At 48.0% G+C, this 18,257-nt stretch overlaps 1 protein-coding gene across 6 annotated transcripts in view; it reads left to right on the forward strand.

The window, feature by feature from the left end:
- Trpm3 (transient receptor potential cation channel subfamily M member 3) overlaps positions 1-18,257 on the forward strand; it is a 333,483-nt gene that overhangs the window by 215,537 nt on the left and 99,689 nt on the right. For 5 of the 6 annotated variants that reach the window (XM_004637157.2, XM_023721897.1, XM_023721898.1 and 2 more), the window contains exons 10-11: positions 12,720-12,820; positions 14,248-14,382. In XM_004637157.2, coding sequence (XP_004637214.1) covers positions 12,720-12,820; positions 14,248-14,382 — 236 coding nt within the window. The remainder of the gene's footprint in view (positions 1-12,719; positions 12,821-14,247; positions 14,383-18,257) is intronic. The other variant, XM_023721896.1, reaches the window with a different exon arrangement.

An 18,257-nucleotide genomic window follows, 5' to 3' on the forward strand; every position in this document is an offset into this window, starting at 1 on the left:
TCGGCAGGCAGGCGCTTGCACCACGGAGCTATCTCCTTGGCCCCACCGAGTTCATTTTGAGTCACCTCAGGAACTGTCAGAACGTATTAAGCAGGTCTTCAAGGGGCTTGATCCAAAGGAGAAACTCGCTCATCAAGAGGGGGAAGAAGTGCGCACAGGTCCGTGTCTTCCCTGCGAGAGCACGGATTGGCTCAACCCTGTTTCCCCAGTGTCGACAATAAAGACTGCCAGAGAGGTGGAGTTCAGCAAGATTTGTTGAATAATAAAAAATAAGTAAAAGCTAAGAATCCAGGTCTCGTCCCCAAAGGTGCCCTTGCTGTCCTCTGTCCTAACTACAGAGAAAGTAGAAATAAAATGTCAGGAATTTAAAGTGTGAAACCAGGCTGCCAGGGTTTGAATGTTGCCCCTGATGTTCCCTCCTGACCTCAACTTAGATAAGTTTACGTGACTCCTTTTCTTCATCTACAAACTGGAATAATGGCACCTTCTAAGTGGCTATAAGTACGCATCACACTAATGCTGAGAAATAGTGTCTGAGACAAGCTAGGCATGACGGAAATGCTAGCTGTTTTATAATCTTTCTCATTTGCTAAAGATAAACTCAAAAAGACAATCCCATTTTCCTGCAAATAGCTTCTTTTACTCAGCTGCATGTTCTTTCCTCTTACAAGCCAAATAAGAAATTTCTTCAGCTGAAGTTAATTTAATTCTTCCTGATTCCTTTTAACTCTCTCCTGGGAGTCACCTAATGATATTTTTACCAAGAGGAGATAGTTATCATCTGGGGCAAGAAAATAGAGCAAAGAATAAATAATACACAGTTCCCGTTTAGTGTGTGTGTGTGTGTGCGCGCGCGCGCGCGCGCGCGCGCGTGTGCGTGCGTGTTTCTGGTCTTTAATCTGGTTTTTCTCACGGGGCAAGCAGAGGCTATCGTCAGGGGATGACTAGGGTGCATCCTAGCAATGCAAGTCACATGACTTCCTCTCAGCAAGTTTCCTCGCATCTCCGTGATCTTCATACAGGTATCGGGCTTCCTGTAAGGAAAGGATGGATGTATTCCCAGGAACCAAGACTCGCTGGCATTTGCTGGCAACATTTACACATAAAGTATAAGGAAGGAAACAAATCAAGTCCCTAGGAAGAATACTTAATCCAGATAAGAGTCTTTAGCTAAGACAAGAAAGGATCTGAAGATCCCCAGAAGAAATGCTTCTCGGCACTATTATAGGAGGTACCAAAGTACCACAGCGAGCATTGCAAGGTCCACCCATCCTGCTACTGCCCCATCCCCAGGCCACCCAGCAGGGCCACATTTACACTGTCCCCTTCAGCTAAGACACCTGACCTTTGGCATCTCTTCCAGAGAGGGTCCACAGCCTTTGTTGGAGTGTTGAAGTGTTTAGCGACCTTCGGGACATTTTTCCAAAATCCCCCCAACACTGATGGTCAAATCCCCAAATAAATATCCCCTACAACCCCACCCAAGGGTGTGGTGACAAATTTGCATTATCTTACTTCAAATGGGCCCAAATTCGATGTAGAGCTCCTTGGTTCTTCAGGCCTCTGACACACTCTCGTCAAGCGCCCGCTCCCTGGCACCCACTGCAGACCGCGTCCCTGGCACTACTACCAGTCCCGAGGCTCCAGCCTTCCTCTGGACACTTTCTATTCGCACTGACTAACGTCAGTCACCCTCCTTGTTTGCTGTCTGACTCGCTTCTCGGCTGCAGCCAGCCACCCTCTGGGCTCCACAGCCCTGGCCTTCATCCTTCAATCCAATCTCCCTCTCCAGCGACTGCCTCCCTTCCTCTGGAGACCCGCCTGGGGCTCCTGTCACCTGAGAGGACCCCACCACCCTTCTGTTCAGACAGCTTTCTGTCTTCCTGAAGGCCTCTTGAGGTTCTCCAGCCTCAGTACCCCTCTTCCTGAGTTCAGCAACTCCAACTTGCTGGCTTTATCTGCTTCTGACTGTGACTCTGGCTACCTTGAAGGAAGACCTCAGTTTAAAGTCTGCTTCTTCCTGAGTGTTTTCTGATTGGCAAAGTGTACAGAATTCGTGCGGGTACACTTTGCCAATCAGTGTGATACGGCTTAATGCTTCTAAATGCCTAGCGTTTGGAATGGGCTCGCAACACACGATGTAATTGTATTTCTGCTCACCGTTCCCTAGTGTCACAGATCCCGGGGATTGTTTTTCAGATGGCTACTCTGTCTCCCTCATCAGACTCTCTTTCCAGTAGGAGCTACTGCCCAGCTCCTAGAGCCCCCTGGCTCCCGATGCCCCGGCGGCAGGAATAACCTCCAGGTTGACCTTCCACTCGGGCTCCTTCCCCGCCACCCTTCTCTCACTGCCCTCTGGATAACTTTCTAGGGAACCACCAAGTACCACAAACTCAAATTCATGGTCTTTAAAAAGGACTAAATAAAAATAAATTTGTGTTTGTCCCCAATTTCCTTATTTCAGCTCACAAGCCACCATTCTTTCTGTTATGCAGGTGCAAAGCCTCCATCAGATTCTTCCCCTCCTTTGCTCGAGAGACCTCCTGCTAATTCTGGGCATCTCTTGTCTCCATGGTACCAGCACATCTGCCCCTTCCTTTCCCTGATGGGCAGCATTAGGCCTTCCAGATGTGGGATTTGGTTTATGACACTGTTTCCTTAAGAGAGCTCCCTCCCTTCCATACCTCAGTTAAAGGAAGGTTGTTCATGCAAAGCTGTGGCCAGGATGCTCTTGAGTCTGCAGTGCCCTTCCAACCTCCAGTACAGACCTGGCTACCTGAACCCATCACTCTCTTCTGCTAGAAAGCTTTGAAAACTGATAAAGGAAAGGCAGGCAGGAACAAAAAGTAAGGAAATTACATTTTTGGTGAAACTAGGACATATATTCCAAAATATGTGCACATGCAGGAGCTGTGTAGGAGGAAGGGGTGGAAGCTGAGAAGGAACCAGCAGTTGCCAGCACCCCTCCAGGGCTCCAACAAACTGCTGTCCTTTGTCTAGAACAGCCTGTGAAAGAACAGGAGAGAACCAGCGGCGGCAGCGGCAGGATCCCTCCTGACCTTCACAGTAGGTGGAGAAGGAGGTGGGCTACACAGCGCCAGGAGCCAAGCCCCGCCCGCAGCAGGGACTTTGCTTTGTAGAAGAGAGGCTTCTAGCTGTGCATAATAACTAGCTTGGACTGCTACCCTGGGCCCATTATAACCCAACTCATTAAGTGATAAATAATAAAACAGGGATTAGTACGGACTGCATACAGAGATATTCTAGGGAAAAAAATAGCAAAACAGCAAAATGTATTAACAGAACAATAATATTCTTTATAAATGTATTTCTGAGGAACAAATGTACACTGAATACAGCAGAAGCCCCTCATTTCTAATGAAGCTGGTACAAGACCCCAGGTGATGCTTGGAACCAGGGACGCTAACAAACTGCACCGGCCCTGTTTGTTTCTATGCTTCCATACATCCAATGCTTGTAATAAAGAAATTAGGTACAATGCTGGGCACGATGGTACACGCCTGTAATCGCATCACTCAGGAGGCTGAGACAGGAAAATTGTTGTCAGCCTGGACTACAAAGTGAGTTCAAGGCCAGCCTGAACTGCATAGTGAGACCCTGTCTCAAAAAAAGACTAAATTAATTAATTAGGCACAGTAAGATAATGATAACTAATAATAAAGTGGAGTGATCGGAGCAGTGCACCATGAGGGCCACCCTCTCCTTCTGCACTCGCTGGCTCTCGGATTGTACTCTACCGTGCTCCCCTTCCTCTTCTTGCAATGATGAGCCCAGTCCCGCGTGATAGGCAGGCGAGGCCGAGGGCCCGACACTTACACACAGGGCGGCTCTGCCTTGCAGCTGGGGATGGGACAGCCACACCTGATCTCCCAAGAACATAGCTGGAAGATTTCTTCCCACACATCTTAGCAAATTCAACATACATGTTTTCCCAACCAAGCTGGTAGCATGCAGCTGTCATCCCAGGACGTGGGAGGCTGAAGCAGGAGTATGGCTGTTCGTTATAAGCCAGCCTGTGCTACATGGTGAGGTCCTATTGTAAAACATACACATATAAAATAGATTTTCTTTCCTCATTAAAACTAGAACTTTTACCTTCTCACTTACAAGAAGCATATTAAACCTTCTTTGCGGTGCATCTCAATACCAGCATAAGTTCTCTGGTGCTGCGGGGCAGCATTAACTGAGAGTTACTTGAATACAAATGTTGTGATGCTGTGACAGTCACAGGCAGGTAGCACATGCAGGGTGAGCATGCGCAACAGACATGGTCCAGATCTTGGGAGCTAGGAAATTTAAACCTATGAATTGGTTATGTCTGGAACTTTCCATTTGATATTTTTTGGGCCAAGATTGACCTCAAGTAACTGAAGCTGCAGAAAATGAAACTATGGATAAAAAAGACCCCACTGTAACTATTTTTTTTATTTTTAAATTTTTTTTTTATTTATTTGTGTGTGTGTGTGTGTGTGTGTGTGTGTGGCCAGCTCAGCCCACCAGGGGGCGGGGCTGGCTGGCATGTGGTGCTGGGGGATTGAACCGCGGTCCCTGTGCTTTGCTGAACTTGTTCTAAGTAGGTGCTTTAGACCACTGAGCCATCTCACCAGCTCCAACTATTTTTATCACGTAGCTTAAATTTTGTAAATGTTGATGCAGCACTCTGTAGAAATCATTCAAAGTTGAGTACAAAATTCAGGTAGGAGTGGGCAGGGCAGCAAGGGGAGATACAGTGGAAGCAACTTGGAGGAATGAAGTAGAGAGAAAAAACAATCTTCACAGAACTGCAGATAAAATGAGAAACAGTACAAGCTGCAATGTTTGGAAAGGCCAGTGTAGGAGACAAGAGTATGGAAATGAGTAATGTGAACAAAAATGGGGGGGAAAAAAAAAAATGGGGGGGAAAAAAGAAAAGAAAGAGTTCATTGGGATTAAACAGAAATCATACGACAGAAAGGTTCAACATAAGCACATCTGGTGTCTCTAAAGAGGAAAACCTTAATGATGGACTGCAACCAATATTTTTAAATATAATTACATAGCTTTAAAATATAATTTAGAGACTTTTCATTTAAAAACTGTTGATCTAGGTATCCGAAGGGATACCTTAGGCCTAGTAACAATAACACAAAATCATCATGGTCAGGCATATCCTAGTAAAGCTACTAAACTTCAAAGAAAAATAAAAGAATGATTGGGACACTAGGCAAAATAATCACCTCTATCAGGAGGAGGAAAACCAAGCTGCCCTTGGAGTGACCTTTATGGTTCTCTGGGAGACAGCAGAGAACAGGCCTTGCACTGTTCCACCAGCACCCAAGCACAAAGACTGCTGGAGAATTGAAAGCAGGCTGGAATTCTGGCAATACTGTCCCCACAGTCTTCTTGAAAGAACTACTACAGAACGGCTAAACCTACCAAGCAAGAGGCCTCGGCCAAAGGACTACTTGTGAGCTTTGATACTAGGATATAATTTTAGGGGCGAGTGAGATAGCTCAATGGACTAAGCACCTGCTTAGGCAAGCATAGGGACCAGGATTCAATCCCCAGTACCACATGCTACACCAGCCCCCCATGTGGGTGCACTGAAAAGGCCACTGAGACCAGACCAGGTGTGGTGGTGCATGCCTGTAATCCCAGCACTGGGGAGGCTGAAGCAGGAGGATCACTATGAGTCCAAGCTGTGTAGTGAGACCCTGTGCCACATATACACACTCATACACACACACACACACACACAAATACAATTTTACTCTGAAAAAACCACCAAATATGGCCATTTGAGCAACAGATAAGAATTTAAATGTTACTTGGCATAACAATGTAGAAATTAGAAGCCAACAAAAGAAACTGAGGAGAGATGAGAGAAGGCTGGAAGTAGAATTCTTTAACTTATTAACTCATGGTAACATCTATGTTTTTTCCATAATACAGTCAAAAACTTTTAGACCATAAATTGAAGTACTGATAGTAGAAATCTGAATGCATTTAGCTGCACAAAGTAGAATGCTAAAGATACAATCCCACATTCCAAAACTGAGTGGCTGGGGAGAGGGAACACACACTATCTCCATTCCTGCCTTTTCTTGATGGTCTGTCTGACTGCAACAGTATTTTTGAGAGCTCCGTATTATTTTCCTAGTGCCCCTACAACGTATAGCTAGTGGCTGAAGCCTCCAATAGTTTATTACCTTATAGCTCAGGGGCTCAGAAGCTGCAAGTTCAGATCCAGGCAAAATTATTTGCCTGCATTTTTAGCTTAACTTAGGAGGCTGCCGGCCCCTCCCTGGGTGGCAAGCTCCTTCCTGGCATCTGTCTGACTTCTGGCTTTCGCTGTCCCATCTCCCACTACTCCGGTCCCCTGGTTCAGCTTTAGAAGGGCTCTTGTGGCTGAATAGTCAAGGATGACGTCTCCATTCAAAATCCTTGACCTGATCCAAAGTCTCTTTTGCTATGTAAGGTGACATAAGAGTAGGTAGTTGTGTTAGTTGACACATTGTGTCAACTTGGCTGAATCAGCTCCGGCAGTTCTCAGCGTGGGGACCTAGTCCTGCAGGTGGGCAAGGCCCAGGAAGGAGAAAGGCTTCCTGGTGCCCTGCCCCAGTTCTGTGGAGAATTCTCAGACTTCCGAGGAGCTTGATCTTTGCAGCCATGCCACTTTGGAGGAGCTCCAGTCTTCACTGTGGAGTGCTGGTCTTTGCAGTCAGCACAGAAGGAAGAGAGAGGCTTGATGGATGCCACTGCAGCTCGTCCTCTGCTCTTCATTGTTTCCTGCCACATGAACTGCTGTCATTGGCCTTGGAGCCAGCAGAATATGGACTAAGCCCTCCAATAACTGTGAGCTAAATAAACCTTTCCTTCCTTCATTTTGAGTGTCGGGTATTTGTCCCAACAACGAGTAAAAAGTAACTAAGAAAGTAGTCTATAGGTTGCCCAGGAATGGATGTGGCTTGTGTCATGCGACTGTCTTTCAGCTCACAGCAACCACTTTTTCAAATTTCCACCATCCTTCCCATGCCTTATCACAGGGACCTTTGTAGGATGCTCAGCCCCCAAATCAGAGTTCCTGTGGTCTCTGCAGACTTTGCCCTGGTAGCCACGCCCTCCTAGAAAAATCTGTCTTTCCGTAGTATAGGCCTAATGATCTTGGGATCTCTTCCTATCTCTCTGCTTGTTTTTCTAAGGACTTCTTTATTTTCATATTTTAGAGATCACTGTTATTCAATTATCCATCCTCTGTCCTCTTGTTGTCACCTGCCTGCTGATGTTTCCTGAACATCCATCACAAGACCTGACTGCTTCACCACTCTGGACTTCAATGCTCAAGGACAGGCACCTCAAACTCAGTGCAGTCAGGAGTGAAATTGTAGCTGAGCATGGCTGTGCATGTCCACAGTCTCAACACCTGGGAGACTGAGGCCAAAGGATCACAAGGACAAGGCCAGCCTGGCCAACTTGGTGCGATTCTGTCTCAAAAAAAAAAGAAAAAGAAAAAGAAAAATTTGCTGTTCCCAGAAAAGCAGGGCTGTTTCTTCTATTTGTTGCATAGTTTCTTGCATTTGGGAGTCATGATGTACCCAAATCCCAATCTAGAAGTTAAAGGATCACTTGGGACTTCGCTTTCTCCGGCACCGCCCCCCATCCAAGCATAGCAGTGCCACTCCCTAGATATCTCTCCATCTCAGCTTCGCCATTGGGTCTCCCTTGTCCCTTTCCTGGAAGGCTGCGAAGCCCTCGTGGCTACTCTTCTCCTCCATCCCTTCTGCAAAGTGTGCTGCCAAAGTGACTTCTGAGACACAAGCCTGGCTGCACCACTTCTAAGACAGTGGCTCAGTGGTATCGCCGGCCTTCTGGATGAAGGGAAAACTGTTCCACATCACTTACGCGTCCTCTAGTGCCAGTGTCATCTGTCTGATTCCAGACCCCGGCATGCAGCTCCACTGAATTTTCCAAATACCCTTCATTGGGCCACTTCCCCATCTGTTGTTGTCCCCTTTGCTCTGCTGTTTTTCTTCCTAGCATTTGTCCAGAGAGTGAACCCCTTACTCTTGGGTGATCGTGGCGTATGCGTTTAGATCTTCCCTGGCCTCCTACAAAGGAGAGACATAATTGTTACATCTAATACCCACCTGCCTTCATTCTCAATTAGTACTTTTGCACTTACTGTTTCCTCTCCCTGGAACTCCCCCTCAATGCACACACACACACACACACACACACACACACACTCACACACGCACACACAGGCACACACATGCAGACAGATTTCTTCTTTTTTTCTTTTTTTTGTGGAACCAGGGATTGAACTCAGGCCCTCGCACTTGCCAGGCAAGCACTTATTCTACTGAGCCATCTCCCCAGCCCCACACTTCTTCACATGCTGTCTTTTTCTAATCCTCTAAGTCGCCACTCAGCTGCTCCTCTCAGGCAGGCCTCCTGTCCGCTCATCCTCCCAGAGCAGCTCCTCCACTACTGTGGCCACTATCATCACCGCACGTGCATTAGAGCTCAGAAAGATGCTCCCCGAAGGTACTAGGACCCCCACCCCCCAGGGGATCAGGCACCTGCCTGGAAGACAGGGCTTACACAAACAGGAGTTCTGAACTCAAATCAGAATCCAGATGGAGCCTGTATCCCCCTTAATCCTCAGGGCATCTCTCACCCCTGTTTACACCGTGCAGTGAGTGAGCTGCCCCTAGGACTCAGCCACTTGTGCCCTGAGGCTGTCCAGGAACCCCCATCTCCAGCCCTCTCCTCAAGGAGCAGCTTGGCTCAAGGTTTGCTGCAGACAACTGGCACAACATCCACCATGGCACCAAGCAAGGCAGTAGAGCCAGACTGGCACGGCCACGCTGGTTTGCTCCTGTAGGCACCACTGCACATGCCCTGGGATAGCGCCACCCCTTCCTAGCCTTTGTACAACCTGGATGTACACTGCTTGCTAGTGTATTCACTGTCTGAGTTCTGACCAGCTAGAGTGAAAGGTAGGATCCATGAAGAGGGAGACCATTGCTGTCCCATCTAGCACTCGATGGCCAGTGCCCAGCCAGACAGCTCTGGAACAGAAGGTACTCAATAAACGTCTGCTACACAGCAGATGAATAGTGCTCGGGGAGCACACAACGCTGCAGAGCTCTCTCCTCTAGACCACAAGCACTCCATGGACAAAGCACTCTGACTTATCCACGTCATCCTCAGAACTGGCAGAGTGCCTGTCTTAGGAGAACATGTGAAATCAATATCTTTAAATGCGCAAATTAACAAATGCAACAACAGAGGAGTGAGCAAATGAATGAACGCACATCATCTATGCTTTAGGATCTCAGCCTGGTCATCTGCTGGGACATCTGGGGAGCTTTGAACACCTCAGTGCCCAGGACTCATCGCCCTAGACTCTGAGGGAGAGGTGTCCCGGGCATGTGTATACGGAAGCTCTTTAGGAAGTTCCAGCCTGTGGCCACATTGAGGACAGGATGACCATCCATCCAGCTTACTCAGGATTGAGACATCTCACAGGAAGCAGGCAGCCCGGGATGATCATTCACCTTGCACTAATCCAAACTGCCACCTGGGACCAGGCTTGAATGATATGTTTTCAATTTTTGAAAAGGCAAAGCTCATCGGTCTTGGTAGCTGTCACTGTGAGTAAGCGTCATTGTTTGACATTTACCTAGTCCCCTTCTGGCCTGGAGCACCCCTTGACCTCAGTCCCTGCTTTCTGCTATGTGCTCGTGTTCAGAGTCCCGCTGCTCTTATTGACTTGGGCAGCATGCAAAGCTGTGACACACAGAAGGCAGAGAGGGTAGATAAACCATGCGGTGAGTCAGCAAATCCCAGTGGACCAGCTACAGGAGGGGGGAAGGCACCTGCCCTGCCATGGGAATGCCAGTTAGTCCAGCCGTCCAGGACCCAGTACAGAGCTTCCACAGAAAGCTAGAAACAGAACCGCTGTACGGCCCAACAACCCCTCCCCTGGTCATACATCAAAAGAAAACACAATGTGTAGATCAAAGGAACTTCTCCAGGCCCGTGTGGACTGCGCTGCTATTCCTGCTCATCAAGACGTGGGATCAGCCCAGAGTTCCACCAGCAGATGAATGGATTTTTATTAAAGAACCGCACGTTCTCACTCGTGTAGAAGGTAAAGCTGACCTCACAGAAGCAGAGCCTGGAGGAGCGGCCCCACAGGCAGGAAAGGAAGTGGGAAAGGAAGGTTAATGGACACCGGAGAGCACCTGGACCGGACAGCAGCATGACTGTGGTGGAGAATAATTAACTGCAGGTTTGCGTAATTCATCACAGCTACATCTTGGAAACAACCCAAATGCACATCAACTGAGGAAAGGATAAAAAAGATGAACTTTTTTTTTTTTTTTGACTAGTCAAGTGGAGTAGTGAGAAGGGGGAAGGAGTAGAACAAGTTCAATCTGTAACAATCAATTGAGAGAACTCACTACCTTTGGACCAGCCAACTCTTTTTATGCAATGGAGTATTACTGGGGCCTGGGAGATGGCTCAGTGGAATAAGCGCTTCCCCGGCAAGAGCAAGGGTCTGAGTTCAATCCTTGGTTCCACAAAAAAAAAAAAAAAAAAAGGAGTATTGCTGCTAAAAAGAAAGATAAACTTGAGGCTTTTATAGGGAAATGTTAGAAACCATACTCATAAGTGAAATAAATCAGGCCCATGTGTGTAAACACATCTCCCTAATGTAAGAACCTGAAAGAATAAATAACATCCAAAGGTACAATAGATATTGTGAAAGGGAAAGAAACTGCTCAAAAGGAAAGAACAGCTGTGATGAAGAAAGAAAGAAAGAAAAAGAAAATAGCTAAGATACTTGTACTACTAATTTCTAGTGGCTTAATAAAAGGAACAGTTAATACTTAAACTTTTTGATCAATTTTACATGCTTATATCTGGTAATCTGAACAACTACAGTGAAGACAATGGTACAAAATATAATAGCCATTGTTGAAAAACAGTGTAGAGATTTTGAATGTTCTTGACACAAGAGCCGCTTGAGCTGAGAGGCACACCCATCACGGAGACCCTATCACCACACATCGCGTGTGTGCGTGCGTGTCTCACACTACACCCCCATCAGTATGAACAATGCTATGTGTCCTTAGAGTATAAAAATACTTTTAAAAAAGGAGGAAAAAAAAAAACAAAGAAAAGCACCAAGTGCTACCTTTCCAAATGCAGTCTGAGTTTGCCCTTGAATGGTACATTCTGACACATTCCAATTTATTGTTTATTCCAGTTACCCAGGCATGACCTTGCAGTCTCTGTTATTATCTGAAAAGATAAATAATTTCTTAATGTAAAATTCCCCATTTAAAGTGAATTAATATCCATCATTTCCAACACAATCACTTCACTCCAGCTACGTGGCCCATAAACCCGTCCACATGTGAACACTGGAACCAAATTTTGACCTAGGCAGGGACTTTAACCCCAGGCCCTGAGAACTTTGGGGCTCACCCAGACCAGCTCTGTCCCAGGGAATCCTCTGCCAGTTAGGTTGGTGGTGCACACAGGAAAGCCAGGGCTGAGAAGAAAATAAAAATTCTAGCACCCTGAGAAGCCGCAGCAGGAGAGCTTCAAGTTCCAGCCCAGCCTGGACAGCTTAGCAAGACCCTATCTCCAAATTTTAAAAAGAGATAAGGAGGTAGCTCAATACACAAGGCCCTGGGTTCAATCCCCTGTGCCTCAAAAAGGAAGGGAGAGAGGGAAAAATGGAGAGAGAGGACCAGTGAAGGAGGAAAGAGGAGGGAGGGAGGGAGGGAGGCGGGCGGGCAGGTGGGCGGGCAATCCAGTCTGCTTTCACATTCACCAGGCATCTGGCTACTCAGCACTGAAATTCAGTTAATCCGGTGAAAGAATCAAAGTTTTAGTTTTATTTCACTTTAATAAATTTAAATAGCCCCACGGAGCCACACAGCTCTAGACAGAGTCCCCTGAATAAGGAGAACCTGGAAAAGAGCCCCGCGGCTTCCACCCACGAGTCAGCGCAGACCTGAGCACCATGCGGCCTTGAGCGGCCTCCTCAGCTTTCTCAGCACAGAGGCCATCAGGCCGGTGCCCACGCAGAACACAGGCCAATGTCACCAGCCAGCCAGCCAGCCGAAGCGGAGGGTGGCGGAGCCGCGCTTCTCTAGCAGGGACGCACACACTCCCCAGCAGGTCCCCGCTAAAGCCCAAGCCAAGGAATGGGGCCCAGGTTTGGGCTTCTAGGGAGAGTGCCTGGTGGACCGCGCGCTCCCTAGCCCAGCTGTAGAGTGGCTATGTTCAGCAGCTTTTGTCTTTCGTTTGTTTCTTTTTTGGTTTTGTTTTGAGACAAGATCTTGCTGAACCACCTAGCTCCCCCAGGCTTACGATCATACTGCCTCAGCCTCCCAGGGTGCTGGGGCTGCAGCCCTTGGTTTCCACATCCGGCTGGGGACGCCTTTGACTGCAGAGGGAGCTCGAGCGAGGGAAGGTGCTCCAGGCACCTCCTAGGCTGAACCTAGGAAATAATCCACGTGTGCACGACAGCTCGGGGCACCGACGGAGGGGTGGGGCTGGGATGGGTAACCCTGCCGCCGCTGGGCCTCGTGTGCTGTCTGGGTTGGAGCCGATGGCAGTGATGCCCGAGTCCTCTCGCAAGTCGCTGATCCCTGTTTCCTCTCGGCTTTTCTCTCCTACCCCTCTGTGCGCAGGAGCCAACGCCTCCGCCCCGGACCAGCTGAGCTTAGCTCTAGCCTGGAACAGAGTGGACATCGCCCGCAGCCAGATCTTTATCTATGGGCAACAGTGGCCGGTAGAGTATACGTCACCACCCCCTGAAAAGCCCACTCGCAAGTGGCTCGGGAAAGTACTCACTACCTTTTGTTTGGGATGAAAAATCTTCGGGCGAGGCGCAGTTTGTGGTTTAGGACCCGGTTCTCATACGTGGTGGAATGCCGCCATCTGGTGGACATTACAATTAATCACTACTCCAAATAACTATGTATTTGCATCTCTACTGGTGGCCTTTATAGAAACGTTCAGCTGCAAAGTATCTCTAAAGATATATATACGATAGAAACTTGTATACATTAAAATAAATAAATTATTTGAAAGTTTCTGATGGTCTCTGAGGCGGGCAGAAGGAAGAGGCTGCTACTTCCAAACGGTAGCCCTTGCAGGGGTGTGGCTGGGCCGCACCCCACGGTGCAGTCAGCAGCTCCTTTCAGGTTCGTCTGATCCTGGGGCTGAGCCCATGCCATCCCTCTTCCCACAGCACAGCACGATGGATTCAGATTTTTGCATACCTGTTTTTTATTTGTTTCTCTCGGGTGACGCTACCAAAAACAAAACACTGGGAAACTGGTCACTGGGTGGTAGGGGCAGGCATGCACGGGCCCCCTCGGACCGGGAACCGGATTTCTGTGCCCGGGATCGCCTCTCAGGCGGACGGTTCTTCCTCCTTCCTTTCCTAGGGGGCGTTTGCCTGAGGCTGAGCCGTCTTCAGATTTCCATAGAGGACTGCTAGTTTAGAAACATTTCTCAAGGAATCTGCGCACAGGGAAAATTTTCTAAAGAGATTAAATAAAAACTCTAGCCAGTATCGAATCCAAAACTTAGCTTCTTGATCTTTCCAGTTAGTAAGTGGAACCAGTTGGCCCCCTTCTTGCCTATTTCTGGACAAGAGATCCAACATCTATCTAGGTCAGTTGTGGCAGACCCATGGTATGTGTTTTTCATTTAACACAGAAGACGTTGGTGTGTGAATTATTTTTTTCTAAACTAAAAACCTCAATATTCAGGTTTTGTTGGTACTTTGTGATAATATTAGTGGGCTTGGGGCTACAGCTTGGGGGGTCTCTGTAAGATTCGCCATCACTGATGCTGGCCCTTTGGTGCCCACCTGGACATCGGACTGGCATTAAATGGCCAGGAACGGCAAGGAAATGACCCTTGGAGCCCCTGGCAACCATCTCAGGATCCATAGAAAGAAAGCAATTAGGGAAGAGAATAGGTTTTGGTCTTAGAAATCCTTTACTTCCATTTCCAAAGACAGATCCCCAAACACCGGTGGGAGGTGGCCATTCCCCAGGCAGAGCTCTGGGCGGTCTGGGCGGGATGTTCTGCCGCGAGCAGAAGGCTTACCAGACAGCCAGCATCCATCCTTAAGTTGTTCGCATGCACGCCAAGACGTGCACCCCGAGAAGCCCGGGCAGCCTAACTCAGCAACTCGATTCGCAGGTGGGGTCTCTGGAGCAAGCCATGCTGGATGCCCTCGTGTTGGACAGAGTGGACTTTGTGAAATTGCTCATAGAGAATGGAGTAAGCATGCACCGTTTTCTCACCATCTCCAGGCTAGAGGAGCTGTACAACACGGTAGGGCCAAGCTGCGGCGCCTCGAGCGTCCTCTGTTCGTTGTTCTTGTTGCTGTTGTTTTGTTACCTTCTCCCAGACCCCACATGCCTGTGGTTCTCTTCCTGCCTCCCCTGAGAATGCATGGATCCATCCTCCCACGTGCTCCCGTACACTGTGCACACACGGGTCACCAGCTCACCAAAGTGCCTCTCGTGCTAGCTGTTCAGTGGTCAGCGCCGACCTCCCAGGTTCCGTGGCCTCTGGGTGGCCCCGCCCCCGGGTTTGCACACAAAGCCACACAAGCTCCGGAAATTGGAAATTGGTTTATTCTATGAGCCGAGAGGGCATTCGAGGCCACCTCGGAGGGCAGGGAGGCTGTATCGAGTGCCCAGCGTCAGCGGAGGCCAGGCCAGCGTCCCGTGCCATTTGGTTCCCCTTGGAGCTCCGACTTCTGCTCTTTTGCCGCAATAGTGGAGTAAAATGTCATGAGCCTCTTGTCCAGAGTTACCCAAAAGAACAGTTTGTTTTGTTTAGAGCGGACCACTCTGCAGGGCCAGTGAAATTTAAGGAATTGACAGTTGTCCACCCCTTTACAAATGAGAAAAACTGAAACCGTTAGTTTATTTGTGCTATGATCACAGAATACCTGGGGGTGGGGGCAGCTCAAGGGTAAAGAGCAGACATCCGGGGCTCGGGTTCTGGAGCCCCGAAGCCCAAGAGCGGCGCACGGGCAGGCTCAGATGTGGTGAGCGGGCTGTGCAGGTGTAGGGCGGCACCTTGCCACTGCACCCTGGCTGGGGATGAGCAGGGCGTCCCCTGGCACAAAGAGGCCAGTCTATGGAAGGTGCCTCTGTCTCTGTCTCTCTCCTGACATTTTTTTTTTTCCAGTACTGAGACTTGAATCCAGGGCCTCTGCACTGAACTATATCCCCATGCTTTTTTATTTTTTTTTTTTAATAACAGTAAAAATCACTAAATTTCCCATGCTGGGCTTGAACTTGTGACTCTTCTGCCTCAGCGCCCACCCCCCCCCCACACACACACAGTGCCAAGATCGCAGGCATGCCGCACCATCCCACCCAGCTGAGGACTTTTCTTCCCAGGGTGCAGTGTCACTTACAAGGCTGGAGCCCTCAGGCCCTGCCACCTCCAAGCCCTCCGTGGATTTGGTGGATGAAAACCAGCAAACTAGAGCAGGGACCGAGAAGGGGTCAGTCCTTATATAAGGTCACGAAGCTCCTAGCAAAGAAAGAACCCAACGCTCAGCCTGAACTCCAGTCTCAGAAATTATTCTGCACTCACTGGGCACAGCGTCTCTGTCCCACCACCCAGAGTAGAGCAGGGCAGGCCAGAGCTTGGTGTCCCAGCTGGCCCCGTCTCACACCACACACCAAGCTCTAGCCTGCCTCATTCTTGCCATAAGAAGTAAATAGATCAGTAGGGTAGAGAGTTTCCATATTCTCTGAAAATTTCTTGGGGCTCACGGGGCTTAGGGATCCAACCCAGGGGTCTTTCATGTTTGATCCTTCGCTGAATGACACTCCCAGCCTTTTTCTGTTGGCTATTTTCAGACATTGTTTCACTAAATTTCCTGGGCTGGCTTTGAACTTGTAGTCCTCCTGCCTCAGTCCCTGGGGACCTGAGATGACAGGTATGCACCACCACACCCACTTTCTGCAGCTGTTTCTTTGTTCAACACACTAAGCCTTCCAGTAATGGCAATTTCAGTCAGAAATGAATAAAAGTAGTACAGCTTACCTATCAGAGAACTAAGGAAGCAGAGACTCATCGCAAAGATTGGCAAGAAAAGGAAGAAATAAAAACGTTCTAGATTCAGAAATGCCGGCAGGAGCTGGATGTGGTGGCACACGCCTGTAATCCCAGCACTTAGGAGGATTGCAGTGAGTTTGAGGCTGGCCAGGGCTATGCAAATGAATTCAAAGTCAACCTGTACTACACAGTGAGACTCTTATCTCAAAAACAAAACAGAAAGAGAGAGAGAGAGAGAGAGAGAGAGAGAGAGAGAGAGAGAGAGAGAGAGATTGGTAGATTTTATCACTCTGCACAACTTGTGGTGTCACCTTGTGGTGTTGAGAAAGCTTTTTGGAGTGGTGATTTAAAAAAAAAAAATACCTAGCATTTACTGAGTAAGTACTATCTGTTTTTCTTTCTTTTCTTTTCTTTTGTGGAACGGGGAATTGAACTCAGGCCCTTGTGCTTGCCAGGGAAGCGCTTATTCTACTGAGCTATCTCTCTAGTCCAGGAAGCACTACCTTAATGGCCTTGTAAACATAGCATCGTGTAATCCTCAAACAGCCCTACTGCACTAAGTGCTATGACCCTGTTGCAGGGATGACAAGCTGAGTCCCCATTCAGCTCAGCAGCTTGTGCATGTTCTGAGCAGGCAGCAGCAGAGGTGGGTTTGGAGCTCCAAGCTTGGACCCCAATCTGCAGCTTTGATGGCCATGGGGTGCAGTGTTCCCCTGGAAGCAGGTGTTCTGCTAGTGAGTCTGCCCCAACAGCCAGGTAGCTGAGGTGACACACAAGGACTTCCCCATGTTTAAACAGATTACAACACTGCATAAAGATGCACAATTACTATTTTGAATCCTCTAGAAGGTAGCCAGATTTAGCAAATAAACACATGTGACACACAGTTAAATTCAAGTCAGATAAATGATGCCAGATTTTTTAATCTAGGTACAGTTGTCCCTCTGCTACTCCACGGGAACCATCCCAGATGCCCCCGAAGTACCAAAGCCCATGGACACTCAGGTCCCCCATGTAACGTGATACCACAGTGTGACCTAGGCCCAGCCACCCGAGCGCAGCAGTCACCTCTAGATTACACATATTCCCCCACACAATGGAGATACTAGGGAAAGAGGAGTCACACTACTTCATTGAGGAGATGGCGACAAGATACATACCTGAGCCCATTCAGTACAGATGCAATTCTCTTCTCAGTGTTTTCAATCTGCAGTTGGTAGAACTCGTGTGTGCAGACCTCATGGATACAGAGGGTCAACTACACAAGCCAGCACTGCATGGGACATATTTATGTTACAAATCACACATTGCTCAGCACAAATTCAAATTTTAATGGGGCAACTTATATTTTATCTAGCATTCTTACTCCAGAAATAAAACAGAATAGCATTCATTTCATTGGATTCTTTCCTTGATTCTACACACATCTTTTCCCCCAAGGTTCTCTTTTTCCCAAATGACTTATAGCTTTTTCATTAAACTAGGTTTAAAGAAAATAAACTAGGGCTGGGGAGATAGCTTGGCTGTCTAAGCACCTGTCCTGGCAAGTGCAGGGACCTGGGTTTGATCCCTGGTACCACTTGCTGTGCCAGCCCTGCCCTGGGCCTGCAGAGCCGGCCACCCAAGCCAAGTGTGGTGGGGCACACCTGTAATCCCAGGGCTGGGGCGGCTGAGACAGAAGAATCACCCTGAGTCCGACCTGCATAGTGAGACCCTCTACCAAAACATAATTTTTTTTAATTTTAAAAAAGAAAAAAACAGCAAACAAACACCCAAAGTCCAGCTGACAGCCTGTCTCTGTACTTTCTTCAAGCTCAGAAAAGCTCTTTTGCTGTTTCCTAATTAGTGAAATAATCAAAAGAAGGACGCCCTATAACATAGTTAAAATTATATGAGATTTAATTTCTGGTGTCCCTGAATAAAGTTTTACTGAAACATAGCCAAGCTTTCTTGTTTACATAAAATCTCTGGCAGGAAAGGCAATGTAGCTCAGTGCTAGAGAACAACCGAGCAAACACAAGCCTGGCTTTCAGCCCCAGTATTGGAAAGAAGAGAAACAAAAACTAAAAAATCAAAACAAATCCGTGGCTCCTTTCACAGTACAGTGGCATTTAAACTCATGGCCA

The sequence above is a fragment of the Octodon degus genome, unplaced genomic scaffold (assembly GCF_000260255.1).
Source record: "Octodon degus isolate 3935 unplaced genomic scaffold, OctDeg1.0 scaffold00087, whole genome shotgun sequence".
Classification (NCBI taxonomy): Eukaryota; Metazoa; Chordata; class Mammalia; order Rodentia; family Octodontidae; genus Octodon; species Octodon degus.